This window comes from Lepisosteus oculatus, chromosome 4 (assembly GCF_040954835.1).
Source record: "Lepisosteus oculatus isolate fLepOcu1 chromosome 4, fLepOcu1.hap2, whole genome shotgun sequence".
Lineage (NCBI taxonomy): Eukaryota > Metazoa > Chordata > Actinopteri > Semionotiformes > Lepisosteidae > Lepisosteus > Lepisosteus oculatus.
In genome coordinates, this window is record NC_090699.1 from 22,751,325 (window position 1) to 22,769,990 (window position 18,666).

General features: G+C 37.5%; 1 protein-coding gene across 7 annotated transcripts in view; it reads left to right on the forward strand.

The window, feature by feature from the left end:
* Positions 1-18,666, forward strand: part of LOC102684717 (protein bicaudal C homolog 1) — a 91,044-nt gene that overhangs the window by 35,476 nt on the left and 36,902 nt on the right. For 4 of the 7 annotated variants that reach the window (XM_015346879.2, XM_015346880.2, XM_015346881.2 and 1 more), the window contains 2 exons: positions 451-497; positions 16,585-16,654. In XM_015346879.2, coding sequence (XP_015202365.2) covers positions 451-497; positions 16,585-16,654 — 117 coding nt within the window. Of the gene's footprint in view, positions 1-448; positions 498-851; positions 874-10,756; positions 10,779-16,584; positions 16,655-18,666 lie in introns of those variants that run through there. The other 3 variants (XM_015346882.2, XM_015346883.2, XM_069188950.1) reach the window with 3 other exon arrangements.

Below are 18,666 nucleotides of genomic sequence, written 5' to 3' on the forward strand. Positions count from 1 at the left end.
AGTACAACTGAAAGTTTATATGATTTTTATTACTCTGGCCATGTCTCATTGTCAGCTGCTGTAAAAAAGGGACTCAGACTGTTGATATTAGTGTTAAGGCTTAAGAGATTATTTTTGTTCCGTTACAGAATATCCTAAAAAAAATAATGGACCTGTACCTGAACCATCCAAATTTATGATCACCATATGTAAAGTCTTTTAAAAAAAAAGTTGTGTTTTACACAAATTATTATTTTCACATGTGCTTTATTTTAACTAAGGATTGAGATGTGCCAAGCACAATATCACTAGATCTACTCTGAAAGTACCTTAATAGCCAATTATTTTCAGATTTTTGATCATCAGTAATTACTGCCATTAAACAGTTTCATAAATCTTTAAATCTGATGGGGAAGTGTGTTTTTGATTGAATTATCTTTGAGATTTTAAACAAAAATTGTTTTTTTGCAGCTGCCACAGAGGGAAAGGTCAATGGTGGGGAGGATTTCTTTCAGAAGGTAATGGTGATTTATTATTTTTATTATTTCTACTACTAGATGTAACCACGTTTGCATGTTCTGTTTTGGCAGAATGTTGGTCAGTTCCCTAAAGCATTGATGAGCAGGTTGTGGGTCTGGCACTCTAAAACAGCAAGCAAAGGAAAAAAAATTGGCCTCTACTTTGCTTTTTGAAAAAGCCAAAAAAAACTGAACTTGCCCTGTTTTTATTCCTTTCTCAGGCTTTGACAAAGGCTTTTAGGGAAAGCAATTGGAAGTCTAATTGGCAGAGTGTGGAAAAATACATAAACGCCTGTGAGCATGCAGCCCAGCCAGACAGATCATTTGTAACGAAGGGCAGGGAAAGACTCCACTTCTTGTATGAAATTAACTCCAGGTGACTGCTTGGAGACTATCAGCAAAGATTTTTCAACTTGAAAATAAGTATAATTTTTAAGAAAATATTTCAGTTTTACTGACCAACGTAACAGTTGTGGAGTCTTTGAAGGTGCTGGGTTTGATCTCCCTTTACATGTTATTGGATAATTCTGTTCAGGTGCTTTATTAACTGAAGTGAAGTGATACTGTGGATTTCATTAATAGAAATAAATCCCCTCCACAGAAAGGCATGTCCATTACATTTACACAGTGCCAGACGTACACTTATGTTTATCAGGAACGTCTTACTTAAAAGTAAAAGAAATATGCAACCTAGCCTTTTAAAATTACAAATGATCTGGCAGATCAATGTTAAGTGCCAAATTAAATAAATGGAGGATTTTTTCTAAATGTAGAAAAGTTAAGCCAAAACAAAGTACTTTATTTTAAAATCCCAGTAAAGCTTTTTCGGCTTGCTTCTCTTGTTATTCAAATCCAACAAAAGATATATGAGTCTTTAAAATAGCATAATTCTTAATCAAAATATAGGTCCCTTTTCCATTTGACTGTTTTTGCTGTAGAAATCCGTGACCTCTAGGGTGGACTTCAAAGTGATGCTAAGATCATTACAGTTCAATCATTTATCCTCTTAGCTGTTCTTAAATGTCTAAACTCTGCTAGGTAGATGCTGCAAAAGAGAAAGTCAGCAACCTGTGTTTTAGTTTAAGACCGGATTGTATCTGTTAAATTATTTCCAGATCTATTTAACCTGGGTTGTGAAGTGATGGGAATTAATTGTTCTTCACTGTGTTATTCACTCAGTATTGTCTTGTGTTGGTGGCATTTTACAAAGCATTGCAATTATTACAGTTGGTGTTACACTGAAAAAAGTCTTTCCTTTCTGAAAGAAAATGACATGGTTTTAAAAAGTAAATATTTTTTTTGTATATACAGTATATATATCATATATATCATTAAGCAATGAAAATCTGGTAAAGTCACCTCTTAAATCAGACAGACTGGATTTCCCATCCTGAATAATTAAACTCACTGTTTTTTTAGTAATCTTTTGAGGACACGACCCCCTTCTTCTTGAGAAGTCCTATTGTTGTGATTAATATGGAATTATTTTCCAGATTGTTTTTGGTCGCATTCCTGAAGACTTTCAGTTTAATTTAACTAAGCGCTGAAATGCAGATAAATCCTGTCACAGTCAACAAAAACTATTGCACATTCATAAATATGTAATTTTTTAGACTTGTCTTAAATAGTTGTGGCTTATCCTTTCTGGATGTTAATATGCCTGACAGTTTCAAAATGTGAAGATTTTCCTCCCTTTTTCTAACCACTTTCTTAATGCCCCTAGTTTATTTTGCAGCTCAGAAGAATTGCTTATTATAAACTTTTGAAACGAAAGTATTCATAACAAAAACTTCATTTGCAACAGGAGAGAAGAAATTAAAAGCACATGTAGGAAAACCTATTGCTTCACTAGTGAGTGTGTTTGAGCTTGATAAAACAAAGATGGCCTCAAAATGCAGCTTTGGCCTCCTCTTTGTAGATTCTTTGGATTTTATTATTTAATTGAAATGCAAGGACTGTGTGGTAGATAATGCATGAGATATTAAGGTTTAAAAAAGGTCTGGCTTTTAACATTTATATTTGGCACTTCTTATTCTTTCTAAGAAATAAAATATTAACAAGAAAGCAACACAGACATTTTTTGCAGATAAAAGACTACTATCAAGAATGCATTAGCTCTTTGAAAAGTTATAATATAATGCAACTGGAACTGATGTGGGGCAGCGCTCTGACATTTTGCATAATTCCGTGAGCATTTTTTTCTATCGTTTACAATGGAAGAAAAGCTTAATGCCCTTATTTTTCAGAGCCACAAAATAATGGATAAGCACAGGAAACTACAGGGAATCTGAAAAGCTTAAAATGGCAGTGACTGGAGCAATGCTGCTTAATGTTCAAAAGTAGGATCACTGCTAAACTCCAGGGCATTGAGTTTCAGGGGTCATGCGGTACTATCTGCCTTGTAGAACATTGTACAGTGAATTCTGTATTCTGAAACAAAGAGTACTTGAAGAAAAATTATTGTATCTCAGCTGTTTTACTGGGAAAGCTAAAAGGGGAAAATAGATTTTTTTTGGTATATCTGCTGACCTGTGTGCCATAATGCAAAGCCTATTGGCTTTCATTTATGCCATACATCAGCAATGTTGGGTCTTGTAATAATGTGAAATTAATTTGAATGTGTACAGTAGGGGTTACTGTATGTCTGTTTTTTACCATCAATATCACTGTAACCTACTAAAGGTTTTTCAGACTTAAACCTCTATGAAATGCAAGACTCAGACAAGCTTTGGAAGTAGTGTCCAGTCTTGATTACCTTTCTGATTTGGCCTTCCCTCCTAAGGCTTTACAAAGCCTCCTTGTTATCATTGACAGTAAGCTTTTATAACCTGTCTTTCTTGGCTGTATTAAATTATGTCGTTCTTCAAGGTTTCATGAAGTATTAGTCACTTAATATTACTCAGTGTAGATGGGGAAGGTTAAAGCACTTATTTTACAGTCATTAGGATGTAGATCCTATAAGAACATAAATGGTACAAGCATGAGAAGGCCATGTGTTGCACCTCACTTGTTTGGTTGCAGGCATTTCGTGAAGGAAACTGGGGTATTGGCTTCAACAATATGGCTGGGTTACTTGTTTCAGACTCCCACAACCCCCTGTGCCACCAGTTCTCAGTTTCTCATAATTTCTATAAGTGCCCTGGTTCGTTTTTCATGGTGTGTTCTGAAAAAGTCCAATTTTCAAGTGTTGACTTGGGCGAGACCTTTTGAGGGTTTTGGTTGCTTCAATCAGGCCTCTTCCTAGTTTGTTCATAGACAGTTCAGCTAGATTCAGTTCTTTTAGCCTGCCAGTGTAAGACATTCCTTTGAGCCCAGGAATGTATGTGGTGCTCTTCTCTGGACTTATTCCACAGTAGCAATATCTTTTTTGCAACACGGTGACCACGATTTTAGACAGTGTTCTCAATGATGTATCTAGAGTATTATGCAGTTTTAATATAAAATCCAATTTTTTTAATTATTTTTTTCTAACTGTATATCTGAACATTCCATTTGCCATTTTTTATTGGTACCCCATTCTGTTTAGGGCTTGTCTATGTCTAGGTTGTTTTTTTGGTCCTGGACTATCTTGTAGAATTATAAAAATTACAGTTTAAAGAAAAGAATTCAGCAAATGGAACTCTGTTGGTCTGTCAAGATCTTCTGTTTTCACCATGAGCGGGAGCATGACTTTTTGTTTACTTGTGTCAAAGACAAATGTGTCTGCCCCACCTTTGATGCGGCAGGCACAGTTAGAAAGAAGTATGGGGTCGAGAAGCATCATGAAACAAAGCAAAAAGATCTGAGAAGAATTTTCCTGCAAGCAGTAGGTTCTTCTCTTCTGCTTGAACTGAGCTGAAGATAGCATTTTACACACGCCAATCAATTTTTACTCAAGCTCATGCTACAGCTGAGATGTCTTTTAAATCTGCTCTTTTTGTAGTCAAAAAAGGCTTGAGATGGTAAGTATGTGATGACTCTTAAGGCCGATTGGTACAGCTGAAAGATTTAAAAACAAGAACTTGTCTGCCATCTCCACTGGGCAGTGGCATCTGAAGGGTCGTGGGTGAACACTAATCCCTGTCAAACTAAGTTCTTGTGATCGGTTCTCCATTCAGTGTGACAAATGGTCTTTAAAAGTCACAAGCAAGCTTTGCCCAAATATCCAACAACTGGTTCTGTGAATTTAAACATCTATGGGGCCTTGTGTGGGGACAATTTGAAAATGGATGTTGTTTTTGAATGAAGTTACTGACATTGCATACTTTCTAAAACGCATGTCATTTTATGTGCAGTTTCATCTCGAAATAATACAAGTTGCAGCATTTTGTAATAATTGCTAACATCTGTATAGCACATTTCATCTCTGAATCCTGAAGTGCTTTGTATATAGCATTGATGTGCAAAACCATACCTGGTTAATGTACCAGCAATCCCATGTCCACAGGATATCAAGAGTGGAAGTGAGAAATGGCTTCAGCAGTTGAAAGAAGGTTAATAACCCTCTGCTGTTATGACCAGTTCCGTGGGGTCGTTTCTGACCAGGTAGTCCAGACCTCAGTTTAACATCCCATTTGAAGGATGCCATCTCCTCCAGTGCAGTTTCCACAAACGCCACATACTGGGTTTGGAGATTGTGGACCAGAGGGAAGAGCTCCAGACAGTAGTGATTTATCAGCAACACTTCTAAATGTTCCTAAGTGAAACTGGGCTTCTGCTGGGTTTCCCATTCTAGTTCTATCCAGGCTCAGCCAGGCTTTCCTTCTGCAATCTGGTCAGATCAGGCTTCAAGTTGGTAACACACATGGACCAGTCATTGTTAGGGAAGAGGTCTGAGCAAGAGAACGCTGCGAGCCAACTTGACTCACTCTAAATATGCCATGGCTAGATGCTCTTGCCTTTGATTATAATGACCATGTGTTTTCTGTTCAGTGATAGAATAAAAAATCCGCCAACGAGCTGCATATGGAAGTTCGTCCTTGTGTTTCTGGATATTGTTTCCCTGTTTTGTAGATAAGTTGCTCATTGTCTTACTCACTGTCTGTTTCTCTTCCGTTCTGCACTGTAATAAGCTGTTCTGCCTCAGAGAGTTATTTTTGACATGCAGTCTTGTACAGAGCGGTTTCCAAAGGATTTGGCAGGGTTATTCCAAAACTGCGATCATGCAGTGTGATGTTGGCAATTTTTTCCTCTTTAGTTTTTACCATTAGAATATTGTTTTATGTATAACGCTGTGTTCATCCTGAATTTCTGTCTTAGACCATTAAGAGTGCTTCCATCTCTTCTTGTACATCTTGAGACTCAAACAAATATTTTGAGCATTACTCGTGTTCTCCACCATCTTCCAGCTGTACTTTGTATAAATAGTGCCAGTATGAAATACGATCACCGATTTAGTTGCAGCACAAGCCAAGAGATTTCACTTAAGGGCTCTTCATTATATAGGAGGAAGAACTAAATAGCAAAAAGTACATCAGTATACATGTATTTTTAGAGTTGAGCATGCATATATGTACAGCAAATGAAGACTGTTGCATTCTTTGGGATAGAGGATTTCAGGTTTTATTAAGCTGACCATTTTCCATGAATCAACACTTTACCATTTTAATGTAGAAAATCCCTCTTGTATCCTTCTATATAATGCCAATACATCAGTGTGTTGATTCATTCTTAGTGGAAATGCTTATCCACAGAACAAAGAGTCAAGCACAAATTAGCTGACATCACAAATCCAAGACATCTCAAGGTGAGGAACAAGAGTTTGTGACTGGAAAAACGCCAGTTCTTTTTCACATGGTCATAAACCTGATTACGGTCTTTTTGTCACTGGTAGTAAACTGTAACCTCCTGTGATACCTTACTGCTGGCTTTATGTTTTTAGTTTTTACTTGCATTGACATTCAGGCTCTCTGACTCCCCTGATTCCTTTCATACTTTGCCTGTCACTTGGCAGGTGGACTGCTTTGAACCTTGTTTTCTTTTCTATTTATAGCAACAGAGATAGAAAAGGCTAAGTAAAAGGATTTTCAGTTCCTGTCTTTTCTCTGGGGTTAGTTAGAGGCATTTCCTCCTATTCAATCCCAGTCATTTTAAGTAGATATTTACAGAGTGTCAGCAATTTTGTGGCTTATTTTGCATTCCTTGAATGTAGCCAAACATTTGCACACATTTGTTCTATAGTTTTAAGATTTTAAATGTTGTATACAGTTTACAGATCCAGTACAGTTGGTGCATGACCATAGTCTACACATTGTGTTAATTATTTCTTCACAACAAAAACTTTTTAAAGTTAAAGTATGCATGTTTCTAAGGTCCAGTAATTCCAGTGCACTTCAAAGCACCATCTAAGCCAGCAATCATATATGCATGTGTAGGTGATCAGACAGGAAAGTAACCCAACCCCTCTTTTAAAGTTAGTCTTTTCTGTCCATTTTATTGGATCCCCAGTCCATGGCTGGACTTCTGAATCCATTCATGCTCAACCAAGGAAAAATTAAATGTAGTTTATGACTTTCATTGCTCACCTAAGAATGGGTCTGGAGACGATAGTGTATTTTTAAAGTTTTCTCTGTTATCGGAATTTAAGCTGGGTCATGTCACTGGGAATTCCTCAGATTGTGTCCGAGTGCTCGTGATCCGGATTCCCCGAATGGCAGTGCAGAGCTGATTGAGTGCAAGGGGAAGGTAGGATTAGACAGCAGAACGGCCACCCCTGTGACCTCCCAGGTGCTTGCAGGCACGCAGCTCTCCTCCAGGCAGCACTGAGCCTCCATACGGGGCTGTGTTGTCTGTGAGGTGCCGGAAGAGGAGGAGCTTGGAGGTGGGCGGGTTCCCACACCCACACTTCCTCATTTCCCATATTTATGCCAGCAGCCATGTCATCCTGCAACTTACATCTGCCAAACCAGTGAAGCTCAGCAGGTGTGAGCCTGGATGGGAGACCTACAGGGGAAAAACTAAGGTTGCTGCTGGAAGAGGTGTTAGTGGGACCAGCAGGGGGTGCTCACCCTGTGGTCTGTGTGGGTCCTAATGCCCCAACATAATGACAGGGACACTATACTGTAAAAAGACGCCACCCTTTGGATGAGACGTAAAACCAAGGTCCTGTGGTCATTAAAAATCCCATGGTGTTTCTCAAAAAGAGTAGAGTTGTTACCCCGGCATCATGGCCTCCTAATAATCACCATCTATGAATTGGCTTCATCATTCTGTTCTTCTCCCCACTGAGAGCTGGTGTGTGGGGAGTGTACTGGTGCACTATGGCTGCTGGGGCTGCACATTAGTGGTGGTGAAGGGGAGTCCCCATTACCTGTAAAGCGCTTTGAGTGTCTAGAAAACCGCTAGGTAAGTGTAAGGGGTTACACAGTGTTGCACAGCGATCATAGGTGAAAGCAGAGATGCATAAAGCGATTGGCTATTCCAAAACATGCAAGTACGACAAAAATGATCTGTTTTTTTTTCACTGAAAAAAAAGTGCCACTGTTCAACAATGTGGCATTTTTATATAAATATTTGTGCCGCAACTGAAATGTAATCATTGTTAAGTCAGGTAGGGCTATTAAGATTAATAGACGATCATCGTGAATCATCTTGGTAACGATTGAGGATTTGTGCATATATTATAGGCAGCATTGTCACACAGTGGTCAGGGCTCTTTCCAAAACTGGAAAATTGGAGGTTCAAATCCTGACTTGCTGTCTTACCCTTCAGCATGGTATCTTACTTAAATTGCTGTAGAAATGTAAGTCACTTTGGGCAAATAAGATACAATGTGGCTAGGTTTCGCAAAAATATTTTTCCCTTTGCTTTAAATAATTTTAAAAACACTTTTAAGCCATCTTTATTATTGTATTAGGTGTAATTTAGCTTCCATAAGAATATTGTATTTTCTTTTATGAAAATGTGAGACATTTTCTTGCACCACATCCACAATAATAATTCTTAAAATACGTCATTATTTCATCTAAAAAGATTAATTGTTAATTAAATTAGGATTAAGGGTATTGGTTTTGGAAAATACAGGGCATCGCACATTCCAGAATGGAGGACGCTAGCCTTCTGTGTTACAAGGGTGAGTCCTTTAGTTTTGTAATAACACTCCAGTTTAATAGTTGAGTTGTTTGTCTTCCTTGTAACTTTTAGTTCTGCTCTTTACATCCACATCTTTCTGTCCAGTGGGAGATACCTTTATAGCTCTTGTGCATCTCATACCAAGAGATCTCGAGTACATCTGCTTATTGTAGCAAATTTAATTTCCAGTTGATAGAAGTTACTATCTACTATCCTATATCTTGTTTCTACCAAGACTAGCAAATGCTTAAATTAAAAATATTAAAATTAGCTAAATATTTTTCAGATTTGAATAATCTTTATACATATATGACCAAGGAGATTAACATTTTTGCCATCTGTCTATTTTTTAGCTGTCAAAATACTATTGACGTAATAAATTCCGCTTTTTTAAATCAACTGTTAGTGCGTTTTTATTTCTGTCCCTTAATTTTACTCCCACACTTATTAAAGTCATCATTTTGACCTGGGATACTGTGGCATAGGAAGGAAGATATTGAATCAAGGTTATGACTACTTGGTCATCTGAGATCCCGTGGCGCTGCTCATAAGGGTGTCACCCCTGGTGCTCTGGTTAAATTCCTCTCTGGGCCTGCTCAGTCTGGCCTATTTAAAGAATAGCATTTTCTCACTTTTCCTCCCGATCTGCTGTGTAGAGAAATGCCTGTCTGCCACACGTCAGCCTGGTGGTGGATGGAATGGGCCCCATCTAAGGTGTAAAGCTCTTTGGGAAGGAAAGCAAGGAGTTATTACTACTAAATGCAAGGGGACCCCAAGGCACAGAAAAAGGAATGTAGCCCAGGCTTCGCAGAAAGAATATCTGGCTAACATGGCTCATTTTAAAAACCATTCTAACACCGTCCATGGCCCATTCTCACTCAAGTAAGAATGGGAGTGTGGGGAAAAAAAAATCTTTCAGACTTTGTGTAGTGTCCCTTGTGAATAATAACCAATTTTAAAATTAAATGTTTTCGTTTTTGGAATTAACGCAGGAAAATGCTCTGTCTTCCGAAGTGTTCTAAAGGGGCTTCCAGGTGTGGAACTCATCATGAGTTGGCAGTCTTGTGATTAAAGCTGTGGGCTGTACAGAGGCACTGAAAGACTGTAAAGCCATGTAAAGGAAGTAGTTTACTTTGATAGCTGCACATTTCAATAAAATGTATAGGAAAGGAATGGCATTAGAAAAACAGAGCTCGTTTTTGACTTAACTAGTGAACACCTGTTGAATTGTGATGGTGTATTTATATGAAGGTATTTCTAATTTGAAATTCAAAACGATACCGTACATGTAGCGGTTATGTATAGCTGGTTTGAAGAGAAAGTTTTAAATTACCTTCTTTATGAAAGTGAAAAAGTGTTATAACAGAATTTTAGAGTATGTTTTTAGAATGACATAAAGCAGATCACACCCTCTGTGAGTTGAGTCCTTGAACCCTGAAAACTGGTTTTGGATAAATAAATTGTATGTGGTTTTTAAAAGAAATGGGAAAAAATAAAACAAATTAGACTCTTGTGCAGTTTCATATAATTCATTTTAATATCCACCAATTTAACATTAAGGTTGTTCAGTATATACAGTAGCTAGACATTTGTGAACTCTAGTACCAAAACTACAAGTTCATGTAATTTCTTAATATATTAAGATTTTTCTATTGTAAAACAGTAATACTTGGGATATATTGGTCTGGTTAAATTATTGAAAGAAAACAAAACTTTTTTTTCTACAGTATATACAACTTCCTAAAACTGGTTTACCCTGAACAATTGACTGTGAAGATTTTGGAAAAGCCTATCAAATTGAAAATCTTACTCCCCTAGTTAACCCAAAGCCTCCCTCTGTCATATAGAAATAACTTGTGAATCGTAGTTTTTATTGCATAGGAGTAGTGGACACATAAAGTACTGGAAAATTGTCTTCTAATTAAACATCAGTGCAATTCCCAAGAAAACCTTCAAAGAATCAGAATTGTCTTGAACTACAAAGAATTTTGGACCCACTGTATGTAGTGTCAATCTATGAATGTACTGTATGTAGTGTCAATTCAATCTATGAATTGGCTTCATTACTCTGCTCTCCTCCCCACTGATAGCTGATGTGTGGTGAGCATTCTGGTGCACTACGGCTGCCGTCGCATCATCCAGGTGGATGCTGCACATTGGTGGTGGTGGAGGGGAGTCCCCATTACCTATAAAGCGCTTTGAGTGGAGTGTCCAGAAAAGCGCCATATAAGTGTAAGCTATTATTATTATTATTATTATTATTATTATTATTATTATTATTATTATTATAGTGTCCAATACAAGCATGGAAGCTTTAGTTGCGACCGGCTTGGTTCTGCAGTTTCTATAAATGTCTGTTTCTCTGTCCTCTTGCAAAAACATGTAATCTTATCTAGTAGTTCAGTTTTATTCCCAATTCAATGTATACAGAGCCTTGTAAAGGTATTCACTCCCTTCCAGTGATGTCCCATTTTGTTGCAGTACATCATTTATAGTTCACAGAGGTCATTCACTAATTATGGCATATCAAAGTATTTTTTGTGTTCCTGATCTGATTTAAGCTTGTCATAGCAAAGGGAGTGAATATTTAATGTTATCAACACACTCTAGTTTTTGTTTTTCTTTGCAGTTTTTTATGACATTTAACTTCTTTCACCCATCCAATTGTTCAGTTTGGGCTGTCAAGTTTAATATAAAAATATTTAGTTTCATAAAGAGTACGTTTTTAAGTTCAACAAAATGGAAGATTTTCGGAAGAGGGTGGATATTTATGCAGTTCACTGCATACATGTAAAAAAACATGCATCGGTAATCAGGCAATGCATTGGACTTCTGCTGTAAGCCATACGGTTATGTAGGTTTGTCCTTCTCCACGTGTGACGCATTAGGATCAGTGCAGGAACTGGAACTTTAAAACTGAGAACAAGAGGCAAACATGGCTAGACACCTTGCTCCATTATTGCCTAGCCATGTTGTTCAAGCCGATACCCTGGCTTCTTTACAGAAATGGCTGGATGAGCTTCCTGGATCTATTACCTACTACCAAACAGGGTAGAGAGGCCAAACGGCTGCCTTTCAGTAATAACATCTTATGGGAATGGATGCGAAGTGGTTTTCATTGAATCTGACAGGGCAGAGAGCATTTCAACTGAGACCTGTGCTACATTTAAACCTATTGTCACTCTTTTCAGCATGGCCAGCTGTATTGTCATTAGCACTCTTGCTACTCTGGTCTAAAACTAAGAATTACAGCTGTGAGCTATCCATGGAATGGACTTGGGAAGGCTTGGGCAGCCAAAACCATGTACAGTACTGCATTTCTAATTTGTAGTTGGCATGAGTCAAAGCCCCGATTTTAAGACAACACAATGCGTGTGGGGATTTTCTTGATCGTATTTCAAATTATTCATCTGCTGCCCTCAAGAATTTTCTGGAGGCTTTTGATGGTTTTTGTTTTTATATATACGTCAGTGAGACAGTATTTAAAGTATGAAATGAGCTGTAATGATATTAAGGTGGCTGTAAAACTGTTCATTGGACACTGCAGCTGAGTAATCCTCAGAGACACTGAGTGTTTAAGCTTCTCCTAGCCTGTTTAGATTAAATAACTGCCCTGTGCAGCAGGCCTTTTCCTGTGCAGCTATCCATACATCCATTATCCGAGTATGTTATTCCTAGTCAGGGTTGTGAAAACCCACATTCTATCCCAGAAAGCATTGCAAGCAAGGGGAGCTTCTCAGGGCACATGCTTATCCACACACAGGGACAATTTAGAGATGCCAGTTAGCCTAGCTAGCATATCTAGCATATCTTTGAAAGGTTGGAAGATAACCAAGGCACTTGACAAAAACTCGCACTGCCATGTGAAAACGTATAAACTCCACACAGGGTGCCTGAGGCTGGATTTGAACCCAAGACTGAAGGGCTGTGAGGACGCTGTTAACCCCAGTGCCTCAGCACCATCCCCTGTGTGTGAGTGCTCTGATCTAATGGAAGGAAATGCTTTTTCAAACACGAGCAAGTCTAGAAGAGAATGGCCTCTTTGAATGCAGAAAAGATCTGCCCTAAGACTATTCAAGATCACACTCACTGGCTTTACAAGTTCAAGGATGGAAAGTGAATGGAGACCAGTTGTAGAGTGTGTTAATGGTTTTCAACCTCTCCAAGGTTCTATCACTTCAACCTGATGCTTTGCTCTCATGTATGGAATCATTTTCATGTTTGGTTTTCTCATGTATGAAATCTCCTTGTTGAGGTAAAGCGATTATGGGTAGGAACGGTGACTACTGATTTGTGTAGCTAAGTACAAGTCTATCTGTGACATTAGAGATTAACGTGCTGTGACTCTTAGACCTCAGCATAGTTGTTTTGTACTGAATTCATCCATATGTTCCTTGTTATGTGATGTAGACTCATCAAACCACTCAAGTCTCATTACAGTAGACATTTTTCAGATGTTTGGAAACAAGTGACGCAGTTCTTAAAAAATGGGAAATTGTAGCCACAAAGGAATAATGACCTGACAAAGTTATTTAGCAAGAAGATAGACTACATTTTTAAACGACTAACTTGTATCAATGGGTGTATTTTCTACCATGCTGAAGTCAGAAATGTCATGCTGAGAAACAATGCTGACTTGCTGGAGAAAGTGGAAAAAAATTGAAATAAAACACTGCACGCGTTAGCTGATTGTGCAGTACGTTTCCTTCAGTTAACAAGGACTTTTAGAAAATTCCTCAGGAAAAGGACTTATTGTACAAAGAATACCTTCCAAAGTCAACATTAGAGGAAGATCTTACAGTGGCTCAAAAACGCACATAAAGGCAGAATTCACATAAACGTTGTTTTACCTTTTTGAGTCATTAACCACACTTAATTAAATTTAAACAGTACATATTTTGGCTTTGGCTTGACATTGTCCCCATAAATTCCTTACCATTAGATTCAACAGATTTTATTTATCCTGTTTCTGTCTTTAATGTAGACATTCCAAATTGTTTGATTCCCCTTTTATATATCCTGTTTCAGGGTGTAATTGAAACTGATCTACCCTAAGCCTGTTCAAACTGTGCGTGCGCATAAATGAAAATGCTTGACAGGTCATGGGGTACAAGTTCTACTTTTGACTTTTAAGTTAAAAACCTTCTCTATTACTTTTTTTTCTCACAGCTGAATGCCATTTTCAAAACCACAAAAGAAGTTCTGTGCAATTTCTTAAATAAATTTGGGGTAGTAAACAGTTTTCCAATTGGCATGAAGATAGATGTACTTAATACCAGTTGGTTTATTCTGAAGGAGCACGTTGGTTTATGGTGTGATCATTTAAATAACTAGTACAACCTTTCCTGCTAGATGTGCAGTATGATGATCGCAGGGAATTGCTCTGACAACTGTTGTTGGTGTAGATTGTCTCTTGGATTGGGTTAAATGGTATTCTTGCTTTGCAAGTGAATTTGGGACTGTTTCAGTGTACCGTGGTTGACCAGGTCAATAACCCAAGACCATCCATTCTGCTGGGAAAAGTGCGCCCAAATATGTCTTGTTGGATGGCTCTGCGCCCATGGAAGACAGTCATCCTCTACTACAGAAGGATGCAGAGTAAAGAAAGCTTCAGAGTCATCCGAGCTCCACGATAGCTGGGCTCGTTTAGGGCGTCTAGAAAACTAGGAGCTCTACCTGGAAATAACACATTATTGTTGACAATGGCAAAAAGACGACCATGGGGGATTCTTTGGTCATAAATGTCGAGTCAAGATTTTCGTTGGTCCTACCGTGTTTATCTGCACAATCGTCTCTAAGAGTCGCTTAGTTTCAGGAGGGATGTCCATAGAATAGAGCAGAATAAATTACTGTGGACAGTTTTGTCATCCAGTTCTACACTGACAGGCTGAAGGAAATGAACCTTTTGTGCTTGAACAGAGAAGCTTACAAGGGCACCTAATACATGTATTCAAAGGCACTAGCAATGTCAATCCTGAGGATTTCTTCAAAGTGAACTAGAGGGCACAACTGGAAACTGTGGAAATTAATTACAACCAAGAATGGGAGGCACTTCTTTAGCCAAATGGTAATGTAAATATAGAACAAGCCACCCAGCCATGTTTTTGAATATGGTACCTTGGTTTCTTTCAAGAAATGGCTGGATGAGATCCTTTTTCATATTATGTCTGTCAACACCAATGAGAAAAAACAGTGACTGAGTTTTTCCTTAGATGACTCAAAATGTTTGGTCCTATGTTTAGGTGTTGTGGTCTGGTCTAACCAATTTTTTTTCTTTTCTGTTCTAGTCAGGTTTGGGCACGGTGTACACAGCAGTGAATATCTTGAAAAAGGTGTTAATGCAACATTTGAAATTGCAGGCTTTGCTTTACATCTTCTGGATAGTGAACAGACCACAGGTTAGACTAAGTCTGACGTTGCTGGTCAGTCCAGCCTACTCTTTGTTCTGTAAGAGGCTATGGATTTACCAAAGCAGCAACATTGTTTCAAGAACAGTTTTTATTCTGTATCTATACTGCAGGCTTTACAATGCTGGAGCCTATGGAATTCTGTCTGAAGTAATTTATGTCCGTGTACAATTTTATTACAGTATGAACAGCAAATTCAAAGTTTGTGTGCCAGTGTAATAAGCAAATAGAGCAGATTTACACATTAATAATATTTGTGAATTGAGTCAGTATTTACAAGTTTTATTTTTTTGTATAGTGATTTGTTTAGATGACTAAAATGGCATTTCAAATTAGTTCAAATGACTGCCATGGCACCCTTATATCAGTTATTGCAGTTTAATAACAGCTGCAATTCATTCAAATCAAACATAAAATTCATTGGTACAGCTGCCAGAACTAGATCTTCAGCCAAAAAGTAATGTAAGTAATCTTGCATTCCTCTGCATTTTGTTTCACATTAATACAGTTCCACTTCAGCAGACATGGAAGTAGTTCAGGAAAGCTGCAGTAGGTGAGGAATTATTGTCCAGGAATCGGGCTGTGCTGTGTGGAGTACTTTGTTTCTGTTCTACCAGAACTGCAGTGGAAAATATGCTAGTTTGTAGAAGCTCAGTGGAAATTTTATTATGCAGAGATTATATACCCATTTTCTGCTGCTGAGTCAGAAGGGCAAGAAAATTCTGCTGATTTGTGACATTCCTGTGGTGCAAATTTAAAGAAAACAAATTGAACCACTTGCAGTTACACAGACACAAAACTTGATCTGAATTAGTTTGAAGTTCTTAACATTTGTTTTCAGTGTGCCAGATATTCACTGTGCACTAAATGTTTTGTGATTTCAACTTTGCTGATACTGATTTTTTTTAACTAATTTAATAAATAATGTGAATCATCTTTGTTTGGAGCCATTATTGTATAACAAAAAAAAAACTACAGAAAATTAGTGTTATGAGTTGTTACTGCTAGTGTTAATTCAGAAGGAAAGCTTTGGAAAATGTTATTGTACGTTATTACCACAACAGGCAGTATTTGTGTGAAATATGCCGATTCCCAAATAATTTAAATCATTCATAATAATTTCAATCCTAAATAAGACAGTCAAAGATATCGGGTTTGTGTTCTTAGGAAGGTAACTTGTGGACTCGTGTATTTCAAAAATCTTTTTTTCAATAGAGCAGCAAATCTTCAGGTATTGTATGTACTGTGTGGTCTTCACAAAAAGTTCATTGTTAAGACAATTGTAGTAAAAATAAATGTAATTTGTACTCTTTAAGGAGGGTTTATACCTTGGCTCCCAAAGTAAATTTTAAATGTCTTTCTTGGAGGCCAAATAAAATTTAATTTGATATTTTGAATATTCATATGGTGCATCAAATCCACTTTTTTCCTTTTTAATTTTGGATTTTATTCGAAACTGCAGAGCCGTGTAGTGCAGAAATTTAATTTCACCCTATTGTTTGTCTCCTCTACATACTGTACAATCTCTAAAAACCGATTGACCCCCCCTAATGCTTTGGCACTTCAAATTACGAGTCAAATTATAAGCACGTCATCTGTTTCAAAACTGTTTATGTTGTCTTTTTCCACAGGTCATGGAGGAAACGAAAACGCAGATAGCGTGGCCTTCGAAACTGAAGATAGGTGCCAAGTCTAAGAAGGGTGGGTCTTGTCAGTTGTTACTCTTTAGAGCAGAACTCTGCCCAGCAGTGTGTCTGGGCATCCAGCTGTGGTGAGTAACAGCTGCCTCATTTCCTTTTCCTACTGCAGCTGTTCGAGCTCTTGTTTCTATCACCGCTCTTTCTTTACAGGCCATGTTTTGGTCAGTTTCTGTTTTTTAGGTCTCCGTGATTTCATCCATACATTCTTTGTAGATTTGGCCTGGTGTTTATTCTTCTATTGGGATATTATTTTGAGGGTTATCAAAGTTTATTTCCTGAGAGCAGAGGGTTTCTTAAATACCTAAAAATGTGAAATTAAAATCAGTTAGCATCTGAGTTTCAGATTCTTCATATTGTGCACTCTTGGTTCAAATCTTTCTAAATCTTTTTTTAATGAGTGGGGTGGATTTCAAAATCTTTACTTTCATTGATAAGGTTTAAAAACCATATTCTGTGTGTTTTATACACATAACTATTACGCTTACTGGTAAAGACAACCAATAGGTCATTCATTGTAAGGATACATTAACAGGTATCCTTAAAAGGCTTTTTGTTAGCTTTGGTCAAAGGAATTTTCCTTTTTAAAAAGTAAAATGTACTTTTTATGTAATAATCTCTGAAACTTCACATTGCAGTTATAATGAACAGAAACATGTTTAAAAGTTAAACTTTTAAATTTCTTTATTTAGTCTTTTTGTATAGATAATCCCAGGATTGGACAGACACAAATTGGCACCCAACTTTAAATCAAAATGTTTGCATCTTCTGAACTTTTAACTTGGGTGAATTAATGCCAGAAACTACCAGACCAGTTGCACCAGGTAGTTTCTGCTCACACCCAGGAAGTTCACAGAACTGAATTCGAAAGTGCAGTATTACTCTTATCCAAGACGCCTCAAATGTGCAGTTCTTTCTTGTACCTTATGGTGGTGCTAGTGTACCTCTTGACTGTCAAAACTGAAATTACTGCACTGGTACCTTTTACTTGTAAAATATTTCTTTGCAGTACTGCAGTAAAGTCTTATGAATGCAGTCTAGTCCACCTTTCTTTGTACAAATATTTTTTTTTGCAGTACCTGTACAGCACTTTGCTTGTACTGACTCCTTCAGCATTTATTTATAGCCATGCGTGGTGATGTTTAATTTTCTTAAGGCAACAGGAGGATAGAACAATCTTTAACATTTTCCTGCTAGGATTCCTAAACAAATACTGATTAAAAGACATGACCTTTAAACTATCGGCTTTATCCAATAATGAAATGTTACAAATTATTAAAGAGATACATTTATTTGCAATACATACAGTCTGATTATGTACAGTGCACTTAAAAACAGGGGAAAAATATTTACAGTTGATGGGCTTGTCCAGAGTATAATGTATTCAGAAGTGTTACGGACGACTGAATTAATAAGCTGCTTTGTTTGTACACCTTCCACACAGTTGTATCTTCCAGCCATTTGTTTTGACCAGGACACTGATTTTGGCACTGAGTCAGTGTGTGTACTTGGCTATTTGAAGGGTCGGAGGTTATTTAAACGCCAGCAACATTGAAGCCCATCATATCTTTTGGCAGACAGCCCTAATTGTTGCAAAATAGAGGAAAAATTCCTCTGAAACAATCTGAAAGTTATGTAATCAGTCTTGGTTATCTAGTGACTGCATGCATCACAAAATATATGCTAATTAAAAATTGAAAACACTTGTGTTGCTCTTGTGTAGTGGGCACCACAGGTCATTAGTTACTTAGTGATAGTATTCTGAGGGGCAGTGTGACAGCTGGGCATGCTACAATAAGAAAACTCCCACTCAGAATTCCAGTTCTCTTATCTTTGTACTCCTGAGTCAGTACAACCCAAGGCAGTGAAGAATGATTTAAAAAATATTTCTTCTGCTGCACATCTTTATTTGGAGCTAGCTTATCCCCTGAAGAGAAAAAGGAAGTCAGCAGTGGACATTTTCTCTGTTTCTCCACGATTACCATGTCAGCCCACTTATTCTGCAGATAACAAGTT